Below are 14249 nucleotides of genomic sequence, written 5' to 3' on the forward strand. Positions count from 1 at the left end.
AAGCTCCAAAGACATTAACAATCAATTTTGCACCATGCTTTGCAAAATCAGTGGAGTGCCCCCTAAATTTCTGCAAAAATAACTGGAGCTCCATCTTTGCTTCAGAACCAGTCGACCAACTGTCACTCAGAGATTGTGGGTATCACTGTGACGTCATTCCTGGGACTTTCTGTCAGTATCCCTTAGTTTTGGTTTCTCATCCATTCAGTCAATGTGTCTATCACTGCTTGTGCTAAATATAAAGTTTATTTTGAACCAACCAAAATAACTTACTAATGCTGGAGATTCCAAAATGCACCACCACCTCAGCAGCAGAGGATTTCCCTGGAAATGTGACACAGGTGTTTAGAAGGGAATGCAAAAGTGTCCAACTGAGTAATATAAAAAGAGAGAAAAGAAAGAAAAGGGTATATTATTAAAAAAAACCCTCTTAACTGCCCTCTATTCTTAAAACAAAGCCCATTTATAGTCCTTGTGAACTTTGTTGTCGCTTTGTATGCAAAGGCCTGTAGACAGTAGACAGATCCTAACTTGCACATTTGCATTCATAGTTTCTTTTCCTCAGTGTCTGTTTTCTTCAATTGCATGAATCTCATTTTAGAATAAAACTCCTGAAATACGAAGTAAGTAAATAAGATTTTATTTATATAATACCTTTTAAAAGTACTGCAAGAAGTGCTTCATGGGATGCGGATGCACAAATATACAGCTACAGAAAGGACGTGTATATACTGCAAACACAGAAGACACATCTAAATGACTGCCCTTATACAGGGAAGGCAAGTCAGTAGAGATGGGACTCGCGGGGCTAAGGCCGAACAGCGAAAGTGTAATCCCCCTTGGATTTGCAAAGGGAGTGGGTATGAATAAGAGACCTCGGTCAGATGATCTGAGCGGCCTAGAGGTGGTCTAAGGATGTGAGAGTTCTGTGATGTATGAAGCGGCAATACCATGTTGAGCTTTGTATTTGTTAAACAGTATGTTGAAGTCTATTCTGTTCTTTACGGTGATCTTGTGAAGTGATGCAAGGATTGGTGCGATGTGGGATCTATGGTTGGATTTGGTTGTAACAGCCTGGCTGCAGATTTTGCACGAGTCGCTGGCGGAACAAGGATGGAAGGATACGGAACCACGGGAATGGAATAAGCTGAGAGAAACAGAAGCAAGAGAGGGAGAATGATGGCGGCGAGGGGAAATGTCTTGGGACAGATGAATAAATGAAGAAACAGAGCGGAGTTATTTTAGAATTGAGTTATTTTAGAATTAGTCTTTGCATAACTTTGCAGCCATGCAGTGCAGCAGTGAGACAGAAGAGTAGAGGCAAGAGGATACTGATGAACCAAAGACCTTGAAATTTGTGGTTTCCTGATCCCAGGACACAGCTGGTTTAAGTTTACCAAGGTCAGAAGTTGCAGTATAAAACTTTTATGTTCTGTGCCCCCAGTTTTAATATGAGTGGGTGATTTGGTCAAAAGATGCTCTGTGTATCTCTGTAGTGCCGCTTTACATAACCACTTTAAATCATTGCCATGGTCTTGTAACATTTGATGAGAAGTACTAGTTTTGAATTGCCTGTGGGAAGAATGAACATGTAAGAGTCTGTACATTCTGGATCAAAATCTCTGTTTTTTTCCATTGATATTTCTCTCTCCACACCAGGTGAAATTACTTTTCTTGGAATCACTTATGACTCTGGTCTTGTCTCACCTGTGTGTGTGTATCTTACTTACTTGAGTTGCAAGGCTCACCAGTTTCGTAGTTGCATAAACCAGCAGGGTTTCCCACATATTCATTTATTTGAGGTAGCCTACCACGAATAAAAATCTTCCACCACAAATAGTGTTCCCTTTTTGGAGCTGAGCTGTTCATTAGGAGCCTTATTGGAATATTCACACTCTCAGAGCGCAGAGCGTACTCTTGGCACAGATGGAGCAGCAGAGAGGCAGGTACATTGACAAAGAAACTTAATTCATTCTGTGTTCACAGGCCCATAAAAACCTCAGAGTATAGAGAGGGGGCACAGAATGATACAAGAGAACACATTTAAAAGAAAAAAGCTCATTTGGCTAACATGGAGATGGTGTCCTCCTTTGCCCCCCCCCGCCCCCCTCAAATTGTATACTGGTAATAATCACATAAAACAAACATAACAGAAACTAAGTAAAGACACCACATAACTTTGGAAGTGGTGGACTAAATAGTTCCCCTTCTGAATAGGCCTAGATGAGGAGTCAGATTAAGGACTGAAGAGCAGCTGAGAATGTGACCCATGTGCTGAGCATTAATATGCTGCTCTGACAGCCTCCACTGTTCTTGAAGATCCACAAAATGTTGGAACCTGGCTGCATGGATTTGCCCCTATTTGCCCTCAAGAGCGCTAGTGAGGTCAGGCATTGATGGTGGGTGACACAGCCCGTCCCCCAAAGGCACCCAGACAAAAAAAGATTTTCTTGCTGTGGTGGAGTATTGCATGCTGTTGTCAAATGTAATTGTACACAGGAACATTAAGATTTACCTTTACTGTAACAAAGGAGCCAAGCCTACATACTTTTGGTCATGTCGTGTATCTGTTTATTTTTTCTGCCAGATTCCCTTCGTCCCTTTTCCTCATTACACACAAATTGGACAGCAAAGAGCTTAAAAACCAATGTGCCTTATATCAGAGCATGCAAAATAAATTATGACAATTATCAGTTGTCCGTTTTAGGCTCTGCAAATTATTTGTGGTTTGCATACAGCCTTTGCAGGTCTGCCTTCATAAGTTATGAAACAAATTTAAGTTTTGAAAATCCAGTTACAATTTCTTTCACAAGTCAGTGCAGCGGGAGAGAAATAGATTTATTGGTGGAGGAATATAGAGGGATGAAAGCAGTATGAAAGATGAAGGGAAGGATGGGCAGATAAGTGAGTAGATAAACAGGTGACAAATGAATGTAGGGAAATGGAAGAGCCAATGTGAGATGGCGAAAACATACAATATTAAGTGTAGTCTTCTACAACCCAGAAATATGAATACACACATGTGTCCTCTGGGCCGTGGCATCGTAAAACATACACTTATCATCCTCGGTTTCAACCGTTCCAGCCCTGACTCCATAAATAAATCATATCCATAGAGTGTGTACGGTATGTTAATGTAATTTTAATGCCATTTAGGCAGATAGAAGGAAGAACGGATGTGACCACAGTGGTAAATGCAATCATATTAATCATCATGTAAAGATAATGCGGCTGAATTATTGATACGTGCGAAACCTAGTTGTGTGTGGACCAGAGAAGTGGGCTTTGTGGCAGTAAAGCTACGTGGGAATTGTGGTAAGAGATTTCAGTGCAAGCGTGTGTGTGTGTGTTTCTGATTTTACAAAAACTAGCACATATAGGAAAGAGAGAAAACAACAACTGTACCATAATACACTTTCTTATTCAGTGATCACTGAGAAAGTGATCCTTTTTTTGGACTTGTTAAATGTACATGCACTTGTGTGAGGTAGGAAATATGAGTCCGTGTGTGTGTGTGTGTGTGTGTGTGTGTGCACGGTAGCCAGTAGTATGGATGTGCCTGCCAAACATCATTTACTGTTGTGGTGCCAAGAAACGGTAGCCTTTGTGTGACGACAAACTGCCCCAATCCGATTTGGCTGGGGATGCTCTCTTTCTCTCTCTCTCTCTCTCTCTGTCTTCCTCTTTCCTTTTGTACGCCTCTTTCTCACCATATGTTTTTTCTGCATTGCCTTTACTTCCTCTGCCTGTTTTTCTCCTCCTCTGTCTCTTTTCCCGCTATCTTTCTCACCCTTATATCCCCCCGTGATGCTGCAGAGTTGAGGAACAATAGGAAAAAAACCTTCTTTTGTTCAGTCAGATTTTCACACCACCCGTTGGAACTGAAAGATAATCTTGTCAACAATGGACTCGCCTGTTACTATAAATACCACAATATGCCAAATCGGTACCAGTTTGACCTTTTTTTGTGTAATTCTGGTTTTGCCATACACCACTACTGCTACCTACAGTGAAAGATGTGTGTTTGTGTGTGTGATGACTAGGGGTGTAATAATACATCTATCTGGGCTGATATATTGATTCAGTTATCAATACAGTAAGGATACTTACTGATATCATCACATATTGATTGCAGGCCCTTAAATTGAATCAAATTAAAACTTTATTGTGGCAGACTTTGTGATCTCAGCAAATATTGCATTTTTTTCCCCAAAATATCAAAATAATATTTTATCATGGAGAAAGTTGTGATTTACACCCTCTGTGTTTTCTCTATATAACTTTTGAGGAGGTTAGTGTGTGTCCTGAAATGGCATCGTAGCTTTCTATCATCCTCAGTTCATACATTGTATTCATGAAGACAGAGGAAGCATATAGATTTTCCCCAAATCCCTTTACAGCAAGTGTACAGTATGCATTTATGTAACAGTTTTGCAGCAGTGGAGCAGGTCTTATTCAGCTTCTCTGCTCAGATCTTCCAGATGGTGTGGGCTTCATAACTCTCCTGTAACTCCAAGAAACTCCTGATGATGAAAAGCATTTGAATAGTTTGATGGTCCAACTGATACTGTGATATTAATAGTGAAATGTAATATTTAAAATTATAATAGCAGCAGCTGCAGAAGCAGGACGGTCTAGTAATTATGAAGACCCTCCTTCAACCAGAGGGCTTGAGTGTTAAGCCTTTTGACAGGTCGAGTGCGCCCAAGTGCTCTTGAGCAAGACCTTGAAAGTAGCCAGCAACATGGATGTTGCTCTTTAGTGAAGTACATGTAACAGGAAGTGTTTGGAGAAGCTGTTTATTGATGAACAGACTGTGGTTATACTCTGTTTCTCAGTGTTAACGTGTGTAAATGCATGAAGCAGGACTTAAAGAAAATATTCCATCGTTCCACTGAGAAATAAATATCAGTCCGATAGAATTAAGAGATTTCACAAACTGTCAGAGCAAGCCTTCATGTAATCCTACAGCTTCTGGGTGACTGAAGATGACAACTTTTTGACACTCTGAATCTATTAGGCATCGGTGCTCCTTTCCCCGCAGTGAATGGACCAAGATTTGGATGATTCATCCTCAGGTCTGCTCTAACAGTGTTTATGCTCAGTTGGGCAGGGAGACAAGCAGTCCTCCGCTTGTTTTAAAAACACAGGATGACACAGTGAGCCCACATGCATTATTCAGCTCACAACAGAGCCTTCTGCTGGTCTCAATTTCATTACAGAATCACAAGGTATGACAAATCCTAGCCCACAGAAAATAATCTAAAACCATCATCATACTTACAAATAGACAACCTAGTCACCATTCACTCTTTCTGGGGGCAAATAAGGTTGAACAGTAATAAGAAACTTTGCAAATTAAAAAAATATGTTTTTTATTGCATTACTTACCCAAAGAGTATTTTGATTTGAAGGATGCATATGAAAAAGTTTGACAATTGAGAAAGTGACAAGGCCAGTTAAACAGCAGCTGGCAGATGTGGGTGGCACAGAAAATGATTTGAACTGAATTGCTCAGCTAAGTAGCTGGTTCTTCATTTTATAAGCAACCTTAAAAAAAAGGTAACAAGTGAATACAAAGTGGTGATGGCACTACCTGCAACAAGCCCCAAACTAGAAATTACAGACTTCATACACCATTGAGTGTCTTGGGTAGTGATGTCAGTTTCACTTGATTTTGCTTTCTATAGCCCGACATCCATTAACTGCTAACTGATTAGTTTCTAAGAAACAAGAACACAAACAATGTTAATCACAAGACGCCTTCCTGTTAGTGTAGCGCTCCATTGACTCAGTGAGTTTTAGCCCTGCAATTCAAAGCCCTGTCCATTTGGAAGTGGTGACAGTTTAATATTTTGTTTAATTACACATAATTTTGTGTAAATATATTATTTTAATTTGACTTTACATTTGCTGACAGACTGCTGCCTAGCTGCAAAAACTTGCATAGTGCCCAAGTTGTCCCACCGCCTTTCTCCTCTAGTTAGCTTATGTTAGCCTTGACCGCTCTGCACCTAGCACCGGCCGGATTGGGTGGGAGCTAGCTAGCAGCGCTGCCCATTCGGAGGTTATTGCTGGGAAATATTGTGCGTACCCCTGGTCTCCTCAAAGGTAGCCCAGGAGAGCTGCGTTTTGACCTGCAAATCTGTGTTTGCATTGTTAACTTTGCTAGCACTACTAGCTGTGCTGAAACTGCTGATGGTGCTAACAGAGCTAATAGCAATAATATAGTTAAAAATGCCAAAGGGGGTTTGTTGCTCAAAATTGACCTACTTACTCATCAGAGCAACCTGGAGGTAGACTGGAGGTTGGGCACAATTTTTAAGACATGTTGAAATTCCTATGGTGATGACGTAGCCAGATGACGGACGTTTTTGCACATTCCCGCCTTGTATTATGTCAGTACCATGTGGTTTGTGCACATGCACGCCTTACATTGTGGAAGGACTCGCATCGTGTATTGACAGTGCTGTTTGCTAATAAGCTCCCGTCAGACCCAGTTGGTGCGCAGTGCAGTAAACAGAAGAGTAGCAAAATGTGCAACATGTGGATATATCAGTGTTTTTCACAGTGTTGTTCTGCAGCTTATGTTAATGGGAAGGAGCAGTTTGTAAATGAGGATAGTGTCTTATGATCTGAGTGCTTAAATCTGTGCTGGTTTTGATGTACGACAGCTCCTGTGAATCAATCATGCGCCAACAGGCTCTGCACTGACGCAAGAACACGCGGCCCTGTCAGTGAATTCATAAATCGTCAGCAGTGCACATGGATACATTATGTGACCATATGTTTCATGCCTTTGTGATTTTGCTCACGCTCTACTGTTCAGCACACCTGCTCATATGTCTCACACATGATGAAAAACTAACACACACACACACATTTGCTCAATGTTTTACGCTCTCTGAGCATTGGACATTCAAAGGAGGTCCAGCGAGTGCTGTCTCTGTAGTGAGAGGGTTGGTTTGGGTTATGATTTGTGTGAGATGATGATGTCACTGTGCTCCTCTGCTCTGGTTGGTGCAGAGTAATAAATGCACACAAACAAACACAGAAACATTTTTTTCAACTGAGGAAACCCTCCTCCAACCCTCTGCACCCCCCCCCAGTCCAAGGCCTGCAGTGGCATCCTAAGCTATTTATAGCAGACACTAGTTTTTATTCATCTGTTCTTTCTTTCTTAGCCTTTATATAATTTGACATTGACTTACCTCTTGTACTCTGTACACAGTATGTTTAATCGTGTATATAAGAATCTAATAAATAGGCTAACAGGTGAAGAGATTGTCCAACTAGCATCAGCATCATGGAGCAGGAGTAACAGAAAATTGGTGCTTAAAATTTCCCATAATGTAGGAAATTAAGTGTTTGATGCTCAAGTTTTTCTGGTGGAGGACCCCAAAACCCCAGTTTCATATGTGTCCCCCCAAGAATTATGCCCTTAGCTGCTAGCATGGGTGAAAAAAAGAGTAAGTGTACTTTTAGTTTTAATGTATTGCCAGAACCCGTTCCCCCATATTACTGTGATACAGACAAATGACCCTTCAGTCACCCTCTTACACAAGTAAGCATGCACATAATATTATTCCCAATGATGGGATGGAAAACTGGCAGGAAGTTAAATGTAGAAGAATGTTCAGTACAGTTTGTCTATTGCTGTCACTCATAGCGTCCCCTTTATAAGTTATGTGTCAATCTCTGGTGAAGGTTGAGTTTAGGATATTACCCTTGTAAACTGTATAACTGTCTGCCTGCCTCTTCCGAACAGCACAGCTTGCTCTTGAATCATCTGATCCTAGCGTCGTGACCATAAAGTATATACTTGTTAGTCATCTTCTCTTTCTCTCACCCCTCCGCAACTTCCTCTCAAGGCCATCTCCCTCCCCACAAGGTTTATGTGTTTAATAACGTTACTGAGAAGAAGTGGAATAAAAAAGAAAGATGCAACCTGAATGTGTGGGCTTAAAGAGCTGTGCATTAACAATTTATCTCCCCTGTCTTTTTCTCTCTGCCATCACATTTCCACACTTCTCCCTGCCACCTCACTCTCTCTTTTTGATCTGTCTTCATCTGTTCTGTTTCTCCTCATCCTTTTTCCCATGCAGGGGATGAAGTGGTTTGGCAGTATGTCCCTCAGCAGCAAGAGGAGTAAGAGGAGGGGTAGAAGGAGCAGCACTTGCAGCAGTAGCAGTGGCAGTAATAGTGTGCTGCTATCCTTGGCTCTCTTGGTGGCCGTGACCCTGATTGCGGACCCCGTGGTGGCTCAAAAGCAGCGAGGTGGCAGTGCCTCAGAAAAAGTGCCAGTCCTGAACATTGCAGTGATCCTGGGGCGCACGCGCTATATCTCAGACCGGGACATCCGGGCACTGTGGAGCAAGGAGGACCCCATTGACGTCAACGTGGTCACACTGCTGGTCAACGAGACCGACCCGAAAAGCATCATCACCCACATGTGCGACCTGATGTCCGGGACAAAGATCCACGGTGTGGTGTTCGGGGATGGCACAGACCAGGAGGCCATCGCCCAGATTTTGGATTTTATTTCATCGCAGACGCTCATACCCATCCTGGGCATCCATGGAGGGTCGTCCATGATCATGGCTGACAAGGTATGGAGAATTATGGATGGATGGATGATTGCTGGAAGAATGTTTGGATATAGTTTATGTATATGGGTGGGGTGTGGATTGAATGGATGAATTGAATTTTTGAAATGAATTGATGATTGAATGATTTGGTTTTGAGTTTCTTTGCTGAGTTGAGAAAATCAAGCACACACTGACCTTTCACCTTTGGCATATTTGGTTTTGGGGGCTATCAAGAGCGGGTCAAATGGCACATATTGCTAAGAGACTGGAGGAAATCCTCACAAATTTGCTGCACCTTTCAAATATCAGTCAGTATGTTTACATGCACAGTTAAGTCAAACTATAGCTTCATTAGGCCATTTAATTGGACTACTGTCCTTGTCCCAGTATACAAGCAACAGGACAAAATCGATTTATTGACAAAAGTATGACTGACTCCGCCATCGTAGCAATGTGCATAAATTACAGTTTTAGTCAGTCTAACACAGTAATTCGACTTTTTCTAACATCATGTAAGCATACTGACTGTAGCTGGTCACCAGAAAAAGAAACACAGACAGTAAACAGGCTATCATTGGTGGACGGAGATGATGTGGAGGAAGTAAAGGGAGTAGGAGGATGAGGTAAGTATCTGCAGAAAAGTTTTGGAGGAATGGGTAAAAGAATAGAAAGTAGAGAACAGAGGGAAGGGAAGAAGAATGGATGACTGAAGAGTAGGGAGGGTGAGGAGATATGGAAGGAGTGGGTGTTTGTAAGTTTGGCTGACGGCAACTGCGTGGCACGGTGAGCTGTAATCTTGGAAGTCTCCATTCATGGTGCAGGATTCCCTCAGACAAAGTGCAAGAGCCCTGATTGGTTCTCACATTTGAAAAGGCAATGCAGAGTGCCAATCACTTTGAAGTGTGAATAGGAATAGATGAAGAGCACATGATACTGTGGATTCATGAGGCAGTGCTTAGCTTCTGGGATTCATCAGATTCACAATGAGGATATTCTTATCTGTGTTATTTGTCCGGAAGATCAAAGAGGGCTTACCAGGCAGTGTGTTAACCAGACTTAAAGATGCTACATATAGCATTTTTAAACATCAATGTGTCATTGTCAAATCATTGACTGATGTAGTATCTTGGTGTGATTATTGTAAACAAATGAAATTGGCGTCTTTATGTAATGGTATTGTTAGTGCTGGTATTTTTATGTCTCTGTGCCAGCAATAGCTGTGGCCACAGGCATTATGTTTTCGCGTTGACCGTCCGTCCCATTCTCATGAATGCATTGTCTCAAAACTGCCTTGAAGGAATTTCTTCAAATTTGGCACAAACGTCTCACTTTGAGTTGACTATGAACTGATTAGATTTTGGTGGTCAAAGGTCAAGTTTACTGTACCCTTGCATCCATCTCATTCTGGTAAACGCAATAATTCAAGAACACCTTGAGAGAATTTCTTGAAATTTGGCACAAATGTCCACTTGGACTTGAGCTGATTGGAATTTGTTGTCAAAGGTCACTCCAATCTCACAAAACATGTTTTTGGCTATAAGTCAATAATTCATACATTCGCCGTGACAAAATTTCACATTGTGACATCATAATGTTCTGCAAAAACACTTTTCTAGCCATTACTTAACACTCAGACATTTGGTCAGACGCTGAATGTTAAAACTATGCTGATTATAGATCTTCTGTGCTGTTGGGAGGATGATGTTTTTGAAGCATCCACGTTTTCACAGACATGGATGTAATCTGTAAACAGCATCTCGACTGGTTTGTGGGGGCATACAACCATGGGGCAGTAATTCTAGTTTTAAATTAATATAACATTTTTAATAAATCTTAGCCAATTCCCCACAACACAGTGCCACTAGTGAGTTTATCCTTTCTTTCACTTTTCTAAAGAGGATAAATTGTTTTTCTATAAACCTTTTTCTACAAGATCCACCAGTGCGAGAAAATCACAAATCTTCAGCTCCAGCCGCACTGAAAGAATCACATCCTTCCTCCTATTTCATCCCGTCGAGCAATCTCTCTCCTAGGCGCTCTACCAAATCCGACCCTGTGGCCCACAATAAAATATGCGGTGCAGAGATCGGTTGAGACTGTAGAACCTCTCAGCGACTATCTTGTTTGTTTACAGTAAATATACAAATGTCTTAAAGTTACTGCGGTAATGGCTTATTGATCCTGTCTGTAATGCTACACGTGGCACCTTTAAGAGGAGGGAGAGGAGTGTTGGAGGAGAGCGCAGAGGAGGAGGGAGTGTTGAAATAGAGGAGGTGGAGAGGGGTGGAGGGGGGAAATGAAGGGGTGAGGGATAATCTCTTAGCTTGACCAGAGGCGAGGCTGAGTGGAGGGGAATTACAGAATGTCCTGATTGGCACCTGCCACACATCACCTCCTTCAGCAGCACACACACACACACACACACACACACACACACACACACACACACACACACACACACACACACACACACCTCATGTCCCCTGTCATTGAAACAGTAGCAATTCAGCTCCTTGACAGCGGGAGCGTTTCCTCTGCAGGAACAGATGAGGGGAAAGTAATCCACTTTAAAGTGCTCGACCCACCACTTTGTCTCCTCTTTGTTTTCTTTCTTACATTATTCGTCTTTCCTCCCAACTTATCAGACTGTAGCTCCTTTCACACATACTCTGCAACCCTGAACTCATCTAGACATTACCCGGAGGAGCTGAATGTGAGAACGCAAATGTCAGAATCAGTTAGAAAGGACATTAAACGAGCTTTACCCTGCCAGCTCCCCGGTACAGAGTCTGTGTAATGTCCGATTAAGCCCGTGTGTGAAAAGATCAGTTAATTGTCCGTAGAATTCACAGTGAGCACGTGGGCGTGTTGATGACATTTTTAACATACGACTAGTGCAAAACTGTAAGAATAAGACCAACCAAGGGTGAAAAAGAAAGGTAATTTTCATAAAGATAGACAAAAATGTCTTACTGGAGAGATTTCCAGAATCAGTAACTTTCTTTTGGTGAGCGCCAACGACAAAATCGTCAGACATACTGGAGGAAGACTTAGTTCTCAATGATCAGATTACAAGGGGGTACTTTTTGCATTATGTTCTGCCTCCTGCACCCTTTACCTCGGTGCCAGCTTTTGCCTCAACCAAAGTGAGGTTTTTTGCAGTAGGTGATAACGTGTCTGAGACGGACACTCTTCTGTTAAGTGCTAAAATTCCCCGGACGTTGTCCAGAGATCATATGGAAAACAGCTTATCTGTGTTGGCTTCAAGTCCACTTTACAATGTGTAAATTTCATCGTCATTGTCAATACTTTGTTTCCTCTCGACATTCAACATTTTCATCCTAGATCAGTTAATGTACTTTGTATCTGAGGACACATAAAGAATAATAAACTCCAGATTTTCTTGGATCAAAGGGAATTTAATACATTTAATAGGAAATCGAAGCAGACGAAGCATCCATAATCCAAACATGCTCAGTTTTTATAGATACTCTCACCGCATGTTAAGATGATCAGTCATATGATAACAGAACTTATATTCCGAGTCAGCAGTATAATGGCCGTGATAGTGTTAGGTGTGTGATATCCGCCCCCACACCAAATTACAACAGTTAAATCTGTTTTTAGTGATTGCTGCAGTGTGTTTTTATCCCAAAAAAGGACTAAGATTCCACTAGCATCCTCTCTCTGTTGCATCCTCTCTTTGTAAGGTTAACATCGTCTTCTACCCTCCTTTAAAGTTTATATAATTGCTTACCCTCTGTAGGTTAGGTTTATACGGTTACCCTCTGAAGTGTAAGTAGCGGACTCTCTCTGCCGCCCTGTTCCATGCAGATTTTCACTAATCCTCATGTGAAATATGAGGAAAAGCTCGCCTCCAATGATTACGCCTTGTAAGACCCTCAGTGTGTTTGTCTATTCACGATTTCGCCCTCGTGCTTGTGTGTGCATAGACGTGCGTGAAATTTCTCTGCGTATATGTGCTTTAATGCCTCAGCATGCAGTGAATCTACTGTGTTTGTGCTTCCTTTGCCCGTCACTCGGAGGCTAAATCTCTTGGAGCTGAGGACTTCCACTCCAAGCTGTTTCCAAGTCAACCTCTGGAGAGTACTATCTGAGAGCTTCCCTATGTAAAAAAAAGGAACTATTGTCGCCTCATTTCCTCATACCTTTTCTTTTTCTCCCTTTCTCCTTGCATTGTCCCTCAACCCGTCTTTCATTCCTGCTTGTTAATTAGATAAATGTTGCAGTATCTCCCTGCGCTAGTCCCTCCCATACATCTCTTAGCCTTTGTTGAATAATGCATCATTCGCCTGTATTGAAAAGAATACATTATTGATTAAGGAAAGAAATGTCTTCCCTCTGCTGCATTCTCAGCAATCCACTGCGAAGGTACCACCCTGGCAGCTCCTTTAAAACTCACAAAAAAAATGTCACTTTGTATTATTTTACTCATTACTGACATTCTTTACACTTTTTATTCTTTTGTCTCTTCTGTTCTCTTTCTCTTCCCTTGCAACAACTTTTGTAGGACTTTCACTTTCTCATTTTCCTGGCCCAGTGTGATTGTGTGGGTGGGTGTCTGGCCCGGCTTGTTGATTGGCTTCATGTAATGCTCACGCTAAATGGTTATCGACTGGCTCAGAGGTCAATAATGGCAACTGGATCATGTTGGTCACGAACACTCTCTGTATTTCTTAAGTCTTTGTTAGTGTCTGTCCCGACTCAGAGCTGTCTATTGACACTTCAGTTTGATTTGTCGGATGTCTTCTAGCTGCTGCAGCTGTTTTCTTTTTCCCTGCGCTTCCTCAGAGCACGGCTTGTGAATTTAATCGTGGTCTGCATGCACCAGATGTGTTAACAGCAGCGATGGGAGATGTCCCTCTCTGTTTGGCTTCGTGAAGAAAAACAAACACTTTGCTTCTGAATAAAACAGAAAGTGTTCAAAGAGTTGGGGAATATTGTGATGCTCTTTAATGTTTTGCAGCAGTGCAGATATGAGAGTGTGTGTGTGTGTGTGTGTGTGTGTGTGTGTGTGTGTGTGTGTGTGTGTGTGTGTGTGTGTGTGTTATGTATGATGCCACATCAGTCCTGCCTTTGCTCCTGCACATTAATGTCACCTTAGCCTCCACATGGACACATAGACACACGTTTGTCTTTCTATACATGTTAGGACTTGCATTGATATCATGCATTCCCTGGACTCGTACCCCTAACTTAAAACCAAGTCCGAATCCACAAACAACCCTGTAAAGGTTTGTCCCAAAATGATGATCGGCCAAAATTTCCCACTTTCCAAAATATGTCCCTACTCCCAAATTGAACATGCAGTCACACACGCAGTATTTTCACTTCAATATTCATCCCTTGAGCGTTTTAAACGAGTGACACTTCATTTACATGGGTTGATTAATTAATTATTCAATGATTCAAACAAATTAATGAATATTTTCGCTGATGCCTAGCGGAGCACACGCTCTTCGTATGCCTCAGTATGCAAAGCAAAGTCTGAGACTCCCAGATGAGTCCTCTGACACCTCCACTAAAAAAATAAAAAAAATACTATTAAGATTTTGTCACTTGTCGTGTTGTCCAACACCACAGTCAAAGAGGTTGTTGTTGTAAAACAGACGTTAGTCTTTAATTGGTAATAAAATAACT

The 14249-nt window shown here is 41.8% G+C and overlaps 1 protein-coding gene across 2 annotated transcripts in view; it reads left to right on the forward strand.

The window, feature by feature from the left end:
- The window catches only part of grin2aa (glutamate receptor, ionotropic, N-methyl D-aspartate 2A, a), a 187504-nt gene that overhangs the window by 3994 nt on the left and 169261 nt on the right, over window positions 1-14249 (forward strand). Inside the window, exon 3 of one of the 2 annotated variants that reach the window (XM_042504779.2) lies at window positions 8106-8609. In XM_042504779.2, coding sequence (XP_042360713.2) covers window positions 8109-8609 — 501 coding nt within the window. In that variant the 5' untranslated portion in view covers window positions 8106-8108. Of the gene's footprint in view, window positions 1-8099; window positions 8610-14249 lie in introns of those variants that run through there. The other variant, XM_088090923.1, reaches the window with a different exon arrangement.

Source organism: Plectropomus leopardus, chromosome 18 (genome assembly GCF_026936395.1).
Source record: "Plectropomus leopardus strain MGB_pleo_1.0 chromosome 18, ASM2693639v1, whole genome shotgun sequence".
Classification (NCBI taxonomy): Eukaryota; Metazoa; Chordata; class Actinopteri; order Perciformes; family Serranidae; genus Plectropomus; species Plectropomus leopardus.